Below are 13,720 nucleotides of genomic sequence, written 5' to 3' on the forward strand. Positions count from 1 at the left end.
TGGGGAAGTGAGAGATATAAACTACTGGGTGTAAGATAGGCTCAAGGATGTATTGTACAACACAGGGAATATAGCCAATATTTTGTAATAACTGTAATGTAAAGCAACCTTTAAAGATTGTATAAAATTTTTTTAAAAAAGAAATCATACTGAAAATTGGAAACAATTTAAATGTCCATCAACAGGAAAATACACATATAAATTATTCTATTTCCCTACATGGGAATCTTACATAGCGAGGAAAGTACATGAACTAGACAGATCTTTATGTGTCAGCATGGATGAACCTAGCAAAGATAACACTAAATAAAGCAAGTAACAAGAGAAAACATAGTAGAATACTATATGCTGTTTAAGAATACCTAAAAATATAGCATAAATCTAAAGACATCCATGGCAGTGATGGAGACCAAGTTCAGAAGAGTGGTTACCCAGAGTCAGCTGGGGAGTGGCTGTGTTTGGGAAAGCGGTCACACCAGACTCTTCAACAGGAATGGTAATGTTTCACTTCACACACTGGCTGGAGGACGGAGGATTGTCTGCGATGTTATAATGTGAGCACGCTGCATGTGAAAGCCATTGCTGACCACATCTAGGGGATCTGATGCGCGGGAGATGGTAGTGGGTGGAGGCATCCAGAAGGTGGTGGTAGAAGAGGAACGTTGTGCACGTAACGCCTAAGGCCTGACCAGAGGACGACCGCTGTTCTAGACACTGGATACAGTTTGGAGCATCCAACTTCTACGGCCAATGTTAAAAGACAAACTGAGGCATATTTAAAATTTTAAGAGTTTATTTGAGCAAAAATAGATTCAATTCAGGCATCACCAAACTGAAAGTGGTGAGGAGCACTCCAGCCACAGGAGCTGCAGAGGTTTTTATTTTAAAAGGGCAGAAGCAAAGCAAGTAAATTACTGACTTGCTATGGCTGTAAAGCCTAGTTGGTGGTTTGTGACTGGTTGTCCTTAGCGGTTTTCATAATCCTGAGGCATTTACAGGCTTAGATTTTGGTTGGTTTATGCAGGCGGCCACATCACTAGTCTAACGGCCTCCTTGCAGGGTTAATTTATTAACACCAATTGTCTGAGTTCTTCCTCTTACTTAGTTATTTCACTTCCTATGCCTCAGTTTCTCCTTTGTAAAGTGGATATTCAGTAGTAAATTCTCTGTGGAGTTGTTAGGAAAACTGAATGATTTCATACTGAAACAGTGCTTAAAATAATGCCTAGGAGACAGAAAGTACTAGTTACCAGAGTTAGCCATCATTATCAGTACAAAACAAAGTGATTATTAGTAACCACGATCATGTCCTGAATGCATGGAACACGTGACCATTTGCCAACCACCTTGTCAAGTCAGCAGAAATTACAGAAATTAAGAGCTCTCCGCAGAAATTTACACACCCGTGCACGAGGTAAGGGACCACAGGCACTCAGCTTTTCATGTGTTCCTCACGGAGTGCACGCTTTCTCCTGGGCGGGGCGAGCACAGACACTTATCGGGAGTTTAACTACTTTTAAAATGCATTGAGGGCTTCCCTGGTGGCGCAGTGTTTGAGAGTCCGCCTGCCAATGCAGGGGACACGGGTTCGTGCCCCGGTCCGGGAAGATCCCATATGCCGCGGAGCGGCTGGGCCCGTGAGCCATGGCCGCTGAGCCTGCACGTCCGGAGCCTATGCTCCGCAACGGGAGAGGCCACAACAGTGAGAGGCCCGCGTGCCGCAAAAAATAAAAATAAATAAATAAATAAATAAAATGCATTGATACAACCATATCTCACTTTTATTTGGATCAGTCAGTAAACGCCTTCTGGAAACCCCCAATTCTCCAAACCACCTACTTTTCGCGCTGCCCTAGTCTCGAAGCTACCTCCCCTGCTCCTCAGGCCGGGTCCCCATGGGAGGCGGGGCTGCGTGCTGACGCACGACGAGCTCACTGACGTCTTCTAGCCCCGCCCCCACGGCGCCGCCAACCGGCTTGAACCACAGCCCCGCGGCGCGGAGGGCGATGAGGCTGGCGCCAACTGCCTGGTCTGCGGCGCGGGAAGCGGCGCGGGAGCGCGGCATCGAAGGGCCGGCCTAGCTGGGGCCCGTAGCCCTCCGTCTTCTGGCTGGTACGCAGGTCCTGCGCATGCTGCGTGGCCGCAGCCGCCGGGCGGTGGGCGCCGGAGGGACCGGGAGGCGAGCCGGGGTCCCCAGGCGGGTGTGGGCATCGTGCCCGCAGCCAGCGTCCCCCGAGGCCGCGCTGGGGCCATGATCCACTCGGTGAAGCTGCGCCGCGACAGCGCGGCCGACTTCGTCTCGCACTATGAGTACCTGTGCGCGCTGCAGGACTCGGTGCCTCTGCCCGCCGTGCGTGCTTCTCTGCGGGAGGGCGTGCTGGACTTCAACGCCGACCGCCTCCGCGGGCTGGACTGGGCGCCGCTTCTGAGCACCCTCAAGATTAATAAAGATCTGCCCCTGATCTGTATCAAGAGCTTCTTCCAGCCATGGCTTGGCGAGACAGGTTTGTAGTTCCCGCTTCCAGGGGCTCTGGTGTCGGCGCTGCGAAGCGGGGTTTGATGGTGCAAGGTGGAGGGTGGGCACTAGAACCGGTGCCCAGTGCCAGGGTGTGCGTGCACTAGACGGGGCGTGCGGCCTAGGACTCCTGCGGAGTGCCTTAAGGCTTCTAGGTCTCAGTGTTCTCATCTGTAGTATGGGCTTAACAGGACCCACTCTCTGTGGCGGTTACAAGGAGGCACCTTGTTAATGCTTGTAGACTCTACAATGTAGAACACTTAGCACAGTTTGGAGCATCGTTAATTGTTCCACAGATGTTACTTGGTCTGTTGAATGACTTTGTCCCGTACAGACCAAAGCGATTAGGAAATTGATATATCCCAGCTTCATTTCCTTTCCATTAAAACAGGGCTCAGGAAAAAAAAAATTTTTTTTAAATAGTCGTATCATATAGTGGGAAGAGCACAGGTGTGAAGGCAGCTTAGGGTTTGAGTTCTAGGGCTTATGCTCTCTGTGGCCTGGGCAGGTTACTTTTGAACTACATTCCCCACACTTGTAAAATGACATTAAAAACCACTCTTTCTGTGGGTTCTTAGAATTAATGAAGTAGGTTATGTGGGTAAAGTATCCTGGCACTTGAATGAGTTGTCAGAACCAAGGGCTGCTGGAGACGATGCTTCTGCCGTAGGTAATCTTCCCTTCTACTGGGCGGCAGGTAAACACAAGCACAGTAGTCAGTGCTCTGGAAGCTGGTGCTAAAGAGCACAGAATCTTTTTTTTTAAATTTAATTTTTATTTTATATTGGAGGACAGTTGATTTACAATATTGTGTTAGTTTCAGGTGTACAGCAAAGTGATTCAGTTATACATATATCCATTCTTTTTCAGATTCTTTTCCCATACAGGTTGTTATAGGATATGGAGTAGAGTTCCCTGTGCTATGCAGTAGGTCCTTGTTGATTACCTATTTTATATATAGTCGTGTGTATATGTTAATCCCAAATTCCTAATTTATCCCTCCCCCCCACCTTTCCCCTTTGCAGAGCACAGAATCTTGGAAGGGAAAGTTCAAGGTAGGATTCTTGGAGGAGGTGCCATCCTTTCTAAGGATATGTAGAAGCTCCTGGGGTAGTAGGAGGGAGAAGTGTGTGTCAAAGTTTGAGAAATATAAGAAAAAATGGCAAAACTAAGGTACAGGAGTGGAACTCAGGGTTTGGGAAAGAAATGAGAGTTGATACTGGAAACCTAGTGGGGCCCAACAGAAAGGGGCCTTGTTTGTCCTGTCAGAAGTTTGGATGTTTATCCTGAAGGCTGAGGGAAACACTAAAGAACAGTGAGATGGACTTCTGGTTTAGAGGCTCACTCGGACCTCCGTATGGAAGGCAGTTGATTGGGTGCAGGGTGAATTGTAATCTAAGGGTCCCACTTAAGTTATAAAAGGTGGGACTGGATTTTGGAGATCCGAGAGAGATTGGGTGGGGCCTGGTGACCAGTTAGAAAAGGGAGGGCAGCAAGTGTGGGTGACAGTTTACATCTGCATCTTTTTGTGAGATACAGAGCACAGTAGGAAGGGATTGGGGATGGGGAGAGGATCTTACTTCATCTTCAGTGCTTTAGAGGGGCCTGGTAGACGGGTCTGGGCCCAAGGTACAGATCTGGGCTTTTTGGGAGGACAGGTGTTTGAAGGCATGGGAGAGACTTAGGTTACCCACAAGAAGATCCAAAGAATCATAGGTCTGAGAGTTTTTTAGGTGGGTATATTTGAGGATGTTTATAAGCTGGGAAAAAGTAGCCAGCAGAGGAAGGGTGTGAAGATCTAGGAGAGGAAATGATTGTTCATTTGTTTTCAAAAACCTGAATACTTGTCATTTGCCTGGCCCTTTTCTAGGATCTGGGGTTCACACCGTCTGTTATCTCTTCTTCAAGGACAGTTCAACTCATCCCCTGGTGAAGAGAAGTCAGATTATTCTTTGCATCCCATTCAGGTGTAGGAACTGTTCTGTACCTCTGAAGGGACTTTACTTAACCAGAGTACTAACCTAGAAATCAAAAGAAATTATAGCTGGAAGGGACCGTAAAGGCCACTGTACTTAATTTTGCCTAATATTTTACATTGAATGTAAGAAAAATTTATTGCCGAGCCCATTCTCTTCAGAGCTCCTTCACTGAACTTTCTTTATGTCTTGCATCCAGTGGGTCTAGCTTGTAGATTTTGGCCTCCTCCTAAATTTGCTTCTTCATCCATATTACATTTTGCCAGGACTGTGGCAGAAGCTCCTAGGTGATTTCGCGGCCCCTGGGCTCAGTTCCTCTAAGTTCATCTGCCTACTTGGGTTGAGTGATCTTCTACAGTAAAAAGATACGCTTAAAACAACGCTGCTAATGGCTTGCCCACACAGATTTAGTGCATATTAGCCGCCCAGCGTGTGCTCTGCACAGAGGCGTGTAGTCTGAACTGTGCTCTTCCAAGCCTCATGGGGCTATTTGGCCCTGAGGAAGGGGAGCTTTCTGTGATCACTCCCTTTATCTAATCGGTCCTTCAGCAGTGGGGCGCCTTTTTCTAATTAGCGGAGGCACCCTTACTCAGCCAGTGGTAGCCCCAGGCCTCATCACCTGTGGGATGCAAGCCATGCTCTCTCCCAGGCTTGCTTCGGCCAACATCTCTATTTTAATTTGTCTCTTCTCACACTTGGACCCCTGGCCTTTAGTCATCCCCACCTGCAGTATTTACAGTGCCCAGCAGGTGTCAGGCTTGAGTGTCTTTGCACAGGTGCTCTCTCTGCAGTTAATGCACCTCCTACTGCAACTCTGCATAGTCTCATCTTTCTAGATTCTACTTCAGGGTTATCATTGAAGCCATCACTTAGATATAACTTTTTGCCTCCAAAGGAATCTCTGTGCATAAAGGTTATGTTTCTTTATCTCATGTGATTGAAATTTTGAGTTTACATGTGTCCCTCCTTAATGAAGGCTTTAAGGGCAGGAGTCGTTTCTAAACCTTAGCACAGAGCAGATGCTTTTTTTTTTTTAGGTGCTTTTTAATGATGATAAAATGTATGGTTTAAATCACTCATCTTACAATAATTTTGCTTTAGGTTCTGACAGAAATAAAGTTTACAGAAGTCGTGTTCCTGCGATAAGAAATAAAGATGTGACCTTCCAGTTGTGTAAAGCTCTTAAATGCTGTGTAAGTGCGTCGGGTGCGCTAAGGAACCTGGAGCTAAATGGGCTAGTTCTGAGAGAGAGAGACTTAACTCTGTTAACAAAGGTAAGCCTTCATTGTGTCCTACCAACATTTGATAGTTGCTTTTGGGGCATACTAAACCAATAAAATTTTAAACTTTTTCTCCCCATTAAAGGGATTGAATAAATCGGCCACTTTGGTGCACCTGTGTCTTGCGAATTGTCCAATTGGAGATGGAGGTTTAGAAAGTGAGTTTCAGTCTTGTTTAAGTCTCTTCCCATCAGACTGGTCTCATGATTTCCTACACACCATGTTACTTCCTGTCCACCTTTTCTTGCTGTTCATGCCTGGATTGTCTCCTGTACCTGCTCAAACCTTGGTCCATTCTCATTTGTACCATGGAAGTTTGTCATGCTGGATACTGTCAGAACTAATTTTACTTAAGTTTGTGTTAAGCCACAAACCACACATTTTGTATGTTTTCTGTTTTTTGTGTTTGTTTATATTTTTATGGTTTCTCTTCAAGAAATATTATGGGAAGGGAAATAGCAAGATGTAAAGAGCAAAAAAGTCATCATTATCTTTAAATTGTTAAAACATCTATCTGCAATTGTAATTATAATGCACTGTGGTATGTGTTAAAATAGGAAATATATGTAACGTCCCATAGGAGCAGCAAACTCAGTGGTGTTGGCGGGGGTGTATCATGGAAGTAATCACAAAGCAGGTGACTGTTGGTTGGGGTCCTGAAACATTCGTGTGTGTTCCCTGTGTCCAGTAGTGGTCTGGAGGGGTCAGGAAGCCTGCCTTTCAATTTGAGGGAACAGAGGGTTTGATGTCCTCTATCTTCTATTGCTCTAGTATATTGCATAGCACCTAATAAAATACTGGATTTATATTTGACATTTAAATCGTTGATTGATAATCAAGATTGGGATGTATCATTGGAAATGAAAATCGGAAGTCTTATGCTTTTTAGGTTTTTCTTTTTCTTCCTATGTCTCAAAAGGTATGTAGTACTTTAGTGGTTGGGAATAAAGTTTGCAGTATTCAGTGTATTCAGTTTTAGTATCTAAATAGAATTAAACTGTTGCTGTAAACTGGAATAACACTTTGTTACTGACAAGTTTTAGAATGTATCGGTTCGTCAATTACCTGTTTGGGAAGATTGTAGTTAATGATTTCAAGAATGTGGCTATAAACGTCCAATTGACTCAAGAGAAGCAAATAAGTCAAGACTGACAAATGTATAGGTTCTTCATCTTATTGTGTGTGTGGTTCTTTTTTCCCTTTTAGTTATTTGTCAAGGTATAAAGAACTCTATCACTCTTAAGACAGTAAACTTCACGGGGTGTAATCTGACATGGCAGGGAGCAGATCACATGGCCAAGATCTTAAAGGTGATTTTATGTTTAAACTTTCATGAAAACATATGTGATTGAAGCACATTAATATATTGATACAGATGGCAGTTCATTTTTGTGTTTTGATACATGTGAGTGCAGCTTTAGTTTTGTTGAAAGAATATGACCAGTTTTCAGTTTGGGATTCTACCATTTAGTAAAGCTAGTCCACTTAATTTTAGAAATCAGACATTTAATATATAATACATAATAATACTTTCATGTATTTTTAGTTACTGAAAACATTGATTGTGATGCTGTGCAGAAACTATGCCATTATAGTCTTCAAGACTTAAATGAATCCGGTGTTTATAAGCTGATGTAGTTTATAAACTAATAAAAATCACTACATCAGCAATTTGTAAATACAGTTTTTAAAATAATGCCTTAACAACTTTACAGTGGTTATAATTACTGTATTTAGGCTTAAAGTTATTTAATAATTTTACATGAAGCCTTTTTAATAGTTTGCTGGTGCAGATCAGGGATAGGTAAACTATGGCTGGTGGGCCAGATCCAGCCCGTCGCCTGGTTTTGTAAAGAAAGGTTTTTTGGAACATAGTCGCACCCATTGTTTACATGGTAGCTGTGGCTACTTTTACCCTACACCAGTGGGGTTGAGTAGTTGCAACAGAAACTGTATAGCCCACAAAGCTGGAAATTTTTAAATTTAGATTTTAAAAATTGAAAAATTCTTTGAGCCCATACAGGGCAAGTCCATTGACCCCTGGGATAGAAAGCAGTCAAGAACTTGGGTGCCAAAGCCAAATGGCCTAGGTTCAAATTCCCTTTCTCCCATTTCATAGCTAGTGACCATGGACAAATCACTTAACCTCTATGCCTCATTATGAGGTTTAAATGAACTAATTTGTATAAATAGTGCCTGGCACATACTAAGCACTGTGTAAGTGATTGCTGTTATTTCTGCTTGTAGCTTTTATAAGTTATTGTTAATAGAAAAATGACACTAATGATTTTCCTTTTAGAGTGTCAAAGGCACTTTGAGTCTTATTTTTTCAAGAATGTAATAAGACGTTTTTCATTTAGAGTCAGTGTTCCCTGTTACCAAAATTTATTTTATAAATATAAAGAATTGAATGTCTTTAAGACAATACTTGTGGTTAAATGTCAAACCATTATTTTCCCAAGGCACATCAAACTGGCTCTGCATAGTCCAGGCCTCTGAAGTTTGTGTGCATACCCTAGGGAGCATGTGAGATCCATTTTTGTAAATATAGTTTTTAAAATAATGCCTGGGACTTCCCTGGCGGTCCAGCAGTTAACACTCTGTGCTCCCAATGCAGGAGGCCTGGTTTCGATCCCTGCTCAAGGAACTAGATCCCACATGCATGCTGTAACTAAGAGCCCACATGCCACAACTAAAAGATCTGGCATGCCGCAACTAAAGACCTGGCACAGCCAAATAAATAAATAAATATTTTTAAAAAAATAAATAAAATAATGCCTTAGGAGTTAGGAAAAGAAAATATTAGAACCTGTTTACCTTTGTATCACTTAAAAATATCTGTGTAGTTTATAATGTACATAAATTATATGTATAGAACTTCGTGTATATTATTTGTTAATAAATAAGATGCATATTAAAAAGTTTTCTTATGGGTTGCCCAGTCAGGTTTTTGGAGACCGTAGGACAGAATGATGAAATTTAGAACCTCAGCAATGATAGAATTTAGAACCAGTTTCCTGACTTAGAAGATAAGGAAAATAATTCATAGACTATAATTGAGTTGTCCAACTTTACATAAGTGTTCAAGAACAGGTCATCCAGTGGCTGGAATCTAATCACTGACCGACTAGAATCTGGGTCACTGGACTCGTAAACCAGAACTGACTGTTTAATTTCTCAGGTTGATTCTCCTGGCATATATGCTTGATGTGTGTGTGTGTAAATCTCTGACATAATAAGCCATACTCAGTAGGCACACCGTGTTTCCTTATTCAAGCATCTTAATTTCATCCCATTAAATCTTTGAAGTATCAGACTATCAGAAGGCATGAAGAAACCTGGGCTGAGAGTCTTCGTTACAGGAGACCTGATCTTGACTGTATGGCTGGTTTGAGGCGCATCACTCTGAACTGCAACACGCTTATTGGTGACCTGGGTGCAAGTGCTTTTGCAGAATCTCTTAGTGAGGATTTATGGCTTAGAGGTAAATTCTAAAATTGAAAATATTGAATTTTTAATATTATATGTGCTTAGCTTTTGGCATGATATGTTGTGATAGGATTTTTTTTAAAGCCTCATTTCTCTGACAGCTTTTATTTTGCTTTTAAACTTTCTCTAAGAGTTGCATATATCCTTTATAGAAAATACAGAGTAACAAGAGAACAATTACCTATAATCTGAATACCCAGACATAATCACTGTTCATTTTGGTGTATATACTTTCAGTCTTTTTTTTTTCTATAAATATATTTGTACACTTAGGGATTACAAAAATAGAATTGTAGTATGCTTGCTATTTCATATTCCTGCTTTTTTCACTTAATGATGTATCATGTAGTATTCCATCGTATTGATGTCCCATAGTTTAATCAATTCTTTGCAATTAGATTTAGTTTGCTTTTCCCTGTCAGAAACAATGTGAATACGTTGTATGTACATCTCTGTGTCCATCGGGATTACTTCTGTAGAATAAGTTACTAGAAGTGGAATGACTAAGTGTGACATATTTTTAAGACTTTTGATACACATTGCCAGCTTACCATCCAGAAATGCTATGCCAATTTGTAGTCCACCCCAACAGTGGATGTGAAGCCTCCCTCTCACAAACACTGGCTTGTAGCACTTTTAAAAAACTGTAAAACTACAAAAATGAGTACCTCTCCCTTTTTTATGCAAGTAGGATTACTCCAAATTTTATAACTTTTTTCAGTTAATTTAGTATGAGCATTTTAGCAAGTCAGTAAATTTGCGTTTACTGCATCATTTTTTGTGACTGTTCAGTGTTTCATTATATGAATATGCCACAGTACACATAGCTTACCCATTCTTGTATATAAGCTATGTCCAGTTTTTTAGTTACAAATAGTACTCTGATATATATCCTTACCTATATCTCTATTTATTTTGTTTAAATTCTTAGAAAGAGAGTTGTTGGATCAAAAGGGTATAGACATTTTAAAGGCTTTTCTTACAGAATCTTGGCTTAATCTGATAGGAGAATAACCACATTTTATTTTGTATTCATTTGATTTACTAGAGAGGTTTACTGGCTGTTTGTATTAATTTGGCTAGTTGGTTACTTACACCGTGTGTCCATTCTTCTGTAGTGAGAGTTTGTAAGGGTTGTATCATATCCTGTCAGATCCATATGTCTGACTTGCTATTTCTGTGTGTCGTGGGGTGTTGAAAGACTTCTGTTATTTTAATGCAATGGTACACACAGCACTTAAAAAAAAGACTCATGATAGTTTCCTTTCATGTAATATTTTTTAATACCTGTGCTTTTGTGATGATCCCTTTGGTTTAAATGAGTAGGTTGTTCAGCCCCAGAACTACTAGAATTCATGATCATTTGTTCTGGTTTTTGTCTGACCTTTTACTGAGAGAGTTCTTGACCATGATACTTTCAAAATAGGTTTTTAGTATGTATTCTCTATTCACACATTCTTTGAATTTGTTATTATTTGTATCCTCTTAGACTTGTCTTTTTGTTCTAAAACTAACAGAACAATGGAAAAGTTGTTACATTTCTTCTATTTTGTTTTCCCCTTTTAACTAGTTTCAAGCATGATTTGGAGCTCAAGATCATGATCAAAAGAATGCAGTGCATTTCTGAGCTCCACCAGTTTTTGCTTGTGAGGTTTACATGCCACTGCCGCCCTTGCTAATTATGAACTGAGATTCATTTTGTGATATTTTTTTTGTTCATAGGTTATATACAGTTATTCTTCAGTCCTTTAATTGTAAAATATGTTGGATGATTTATTGGCACTAAAGGCAGTGTTATCATTGCACATCCAAGAAGAGGTTTTTAAATTGGATCATGCATTATGTGTGTGTGTATACGTTTCTGTTTTTTTCCATACCCAAAATTACAAACCTGCCATGACTGGTCTTGTGCAGGACTCTTCCACACGTGAGAAAATGAGAGTTGTCTATATGTCAAATCTGTATAGAGTTAGCAAGTGACCTTTTGTCTTTCATCCAAAGCACTTGACCTGCAGCAGTGTGGCCTCACCAGTGAAGGAGCAAAGGCTTTACTAAAGGCCCTTGAAACCAACAGAACTCTGGTCGTTTTGGATATAAGAAAAAACCCACTTGTCGGTATGTGGTCACTTTTTTTTTTAAATTGATTAACACATAGCAAAACAAAAAGAATTTTTTCACGTATTGACAGTTTTTAAAACTTCATGTGTTTAACTTTCCTGATCGTATACAGTTGGTCCTTGACCAACGTGGGGGTCGGGGATGCCACCCCCCAAGCAGTTGAAAATCTGGGTATAAGTTTATAGTCAGTGGTTCCACATCTGTGGATTCAACCAGCCTTGGATCATGTAGGACGATAGTACGTATTTATTGAAAAATATCTGTGCGTCAGTGGACCTGCGAGGTTCAAACCCATGTTGTTCAAGCGTCAACTGTACTTTTCTAATGTTGCACTTCCTGTACATTTTTAGCAGATAATTTACCAATTAAAGTGAGTTATACTTGTAAATTTTTCTTATCTCTACTCTGAATAGAGGTGAACCTAGATACTAAGCCTGCTTCCACCAAGAGCATTATTTCCTTCTTGTGCAACCTCTGAATTCTTGCAAGGAGTACTTTATTCATTTGTCAGTTTAACAATATTTTTAATACCTTCTGTGTGCCAGGTACGGGTTTAGGCACTAGGGAAAAAGCAGTGAACCAGACAGACAAAAGCCTTGCCCTCATGGCGCTTACATTCTAGTGAAGGAGTTCAGATAGAAATGAGTAAACAGATAAGTAATATAATTTTAGATAGAGGGAAGTGCAGAAGTATCTTAATGTAAGGAGAGTGGCGGGGGGCAGGTAGGACTCCATTGGATAGGTTTGTTAGGGGACAGCTTCACTGGAGAAGTGGCATTTGAACGGAGACCTGAATGAAGAGAGGAGCAAGCCATGGAAGATATGCGGTAAGCACATTCCAGGACAAGGAGGCAATGCGTATGCAGGCATGTAGGTGGGTGGAGTATTTAAGGAAAAGCAAGGAGGCCGACATGGCCAGAGCACTGAGTGAAGAAGAGTGTGGTATGACATGAGGTCAAGGAGCTAGCCAGGGGTCTGCTCTTGTAAAGTCTTGAAGGCCAGAGTAAAGATGTGGATTATTCTAAATGAGTAGACAGTTTTGAACTGGAAAAAGGCATGATCCAAATAGTACCTCAATAAGATGACCTGGTATAGAGAATAGACTTGGGGGGATAAAGAAGAGAAACAGGGAGACCAGTTAGGAGACTATCACAGTGGTCCAAATAAGAGATGTTTATGGCTTAGCTTAGGCTGGAAGTTTGGAGCAAGTGAAAAGTGGTTGAATTCAGGTTGTGTTTTGAGGGTGTAGCTAACAAGGCTTGCCGATAGATTAGATGTGGGGTATGAAGGGAATAGTAACAAGGAGACAAGTCGTTGATGATTATGTGTGCAACTGGGTGGTATCACATAGAAGGGAGCTGATGGGAGGAGCGGCTTTTGAGGGAATATCAGGACTTTGGTTTGATATCTTAGATGCCCTTTAGGTATCTAAGTGTCTGGACGGTGCTCAGACTGTACTTTCTATCCAAAGGTATCCAAAGCCGCTTTAGATGCAAAATGTTTAAAGTTGACCTTTGCTGCTGCCAAAATAGTAGCCATTGGGGGCAGTCTGCAAGGTGGCATCTTAGGTTTCTGAGGAAGAAACTAGAATACACAAAGGGGGAAATAAGTGTATAATTACGTAATGTAGATTTCATATTTAAATTTATGGGAAGAGCAATAATTAGTTGGCTTTTGGTTTTAAATGGAAATAGCTACTCATTGGAAAATAATTTTTCTAATTTCAATTTATTTTACTTTAGATCATTCTGTGATGAAATCAGTTATCAAAAAAGTTCTCCAGAATGGAAGGAGTGCCAAGTCAGAGGTATATAATGTGTTTTAGTTCTCTCGGAATAATTTCTCTTTAATGGTTTGTTTTTCTTTCTTCCTTAAAAGAAAATTATCAGGGTACTTTCTGCCATCTTAAAACTAAGTTTTTAGTCAAATCAAATGGCTTTTCTGTCTTTGAAAATGTTGTGTGATTCTTTAACTTAGGTTCTGAGAAATGCAGATTGAAAACCTTTTATTAACTTAAAATATCTTAATTTCCAGTTAAGATCAAACCCTCATAAATTACCTGGAACTTAAATGGCATATTTATTATTTCTCAGTACCAGTGGATAACTTCTCCATCTGTGAAGGAACCATCCAAAGCTGCTAGACAGAAAAAGAGAACTATAATTTTGGGAAGTGGTCGAAAAGGAAAAGCTACTATTAGAATTGGTAACTTTTTCTTGTTTTTAATGCTACTAGAATTTATACCCCTTATGTTTTCCAGTGTGCTAAAATTAAAACAGCCAATATTAATCACATGCATATTAGGAGGACTATAATTATTTTGATACTTATGAGAATTTATA

General features: G+C 40.6%; 1 protein-coding gene across 4 annotated transcripts in view; it reads left to right on the plus strand.

The window, feature by feature from the left end:
* Window positions 1-1,966: 1,966 nt before the first annotated feature.
* Window positions 1,967-13,720, plus strand: part of CEP78 (centrosomal protein 78) — a 31,913-nt gene continuing 20,159 nt past the window's right edge. For 2 of the 4 annotated variants that reach the window (XM_029203111.1, XM_029203113.1), the window contains exons 1-8: window positions 1,967-2,504; window positions 5,593-5,765; window positions 5,857-5,929; window positions 6,978-7,081; window positions 9,081-9,255; window positions 11,262-11,375; window positions 13,121-13,185; window positions 13,472-13,583. In XM_029203111.1, the coding sequence (XP_029058944.1) occupies window positions 2,252-2,504; window positions 5,593-5,765; window positions 5,857-5,929; window positions 6,978-7,081; window positions 9,081-9,255; window positions 11,262-11,375; window positions 13,121-13,185; window positions 13,472-13,583 (1,069 nt within the window). In that variant the 5' untranslated portion in view covers window positions 1,967-2,251. The remainder of the gene's footprint in view (window positions 2,505-5,592; window positions 5,766-5,856; window positions 5,930-6,977; window positions 7,082-9,080; window positions 9,256-11,261; window positions 11,376-13,120; window positions 13,186-13,471; window positions 13,584-13,720) is intronic. The other 2 variants (XM_029203112.1, XM_029203114.1) reach the window with 1 other exon arrangement.

This window comes from Monodon monoceros, unplaced genomic scaffold, assembly GCF_005190385.1.
Source record: "Monodon monoceros isolate NGI ecotype Baffin Bay Population unplaced genomic scaffold, NGI_Narwhal_1 Super_Scaffold_5, whole genome shotgun sequence".
Lineage (NCBI taxonomy): Eukaryota > Metazoa > Chordata > Mammalia > Artiodactyla > Monodontidae > Monodon > Monodon monoceros.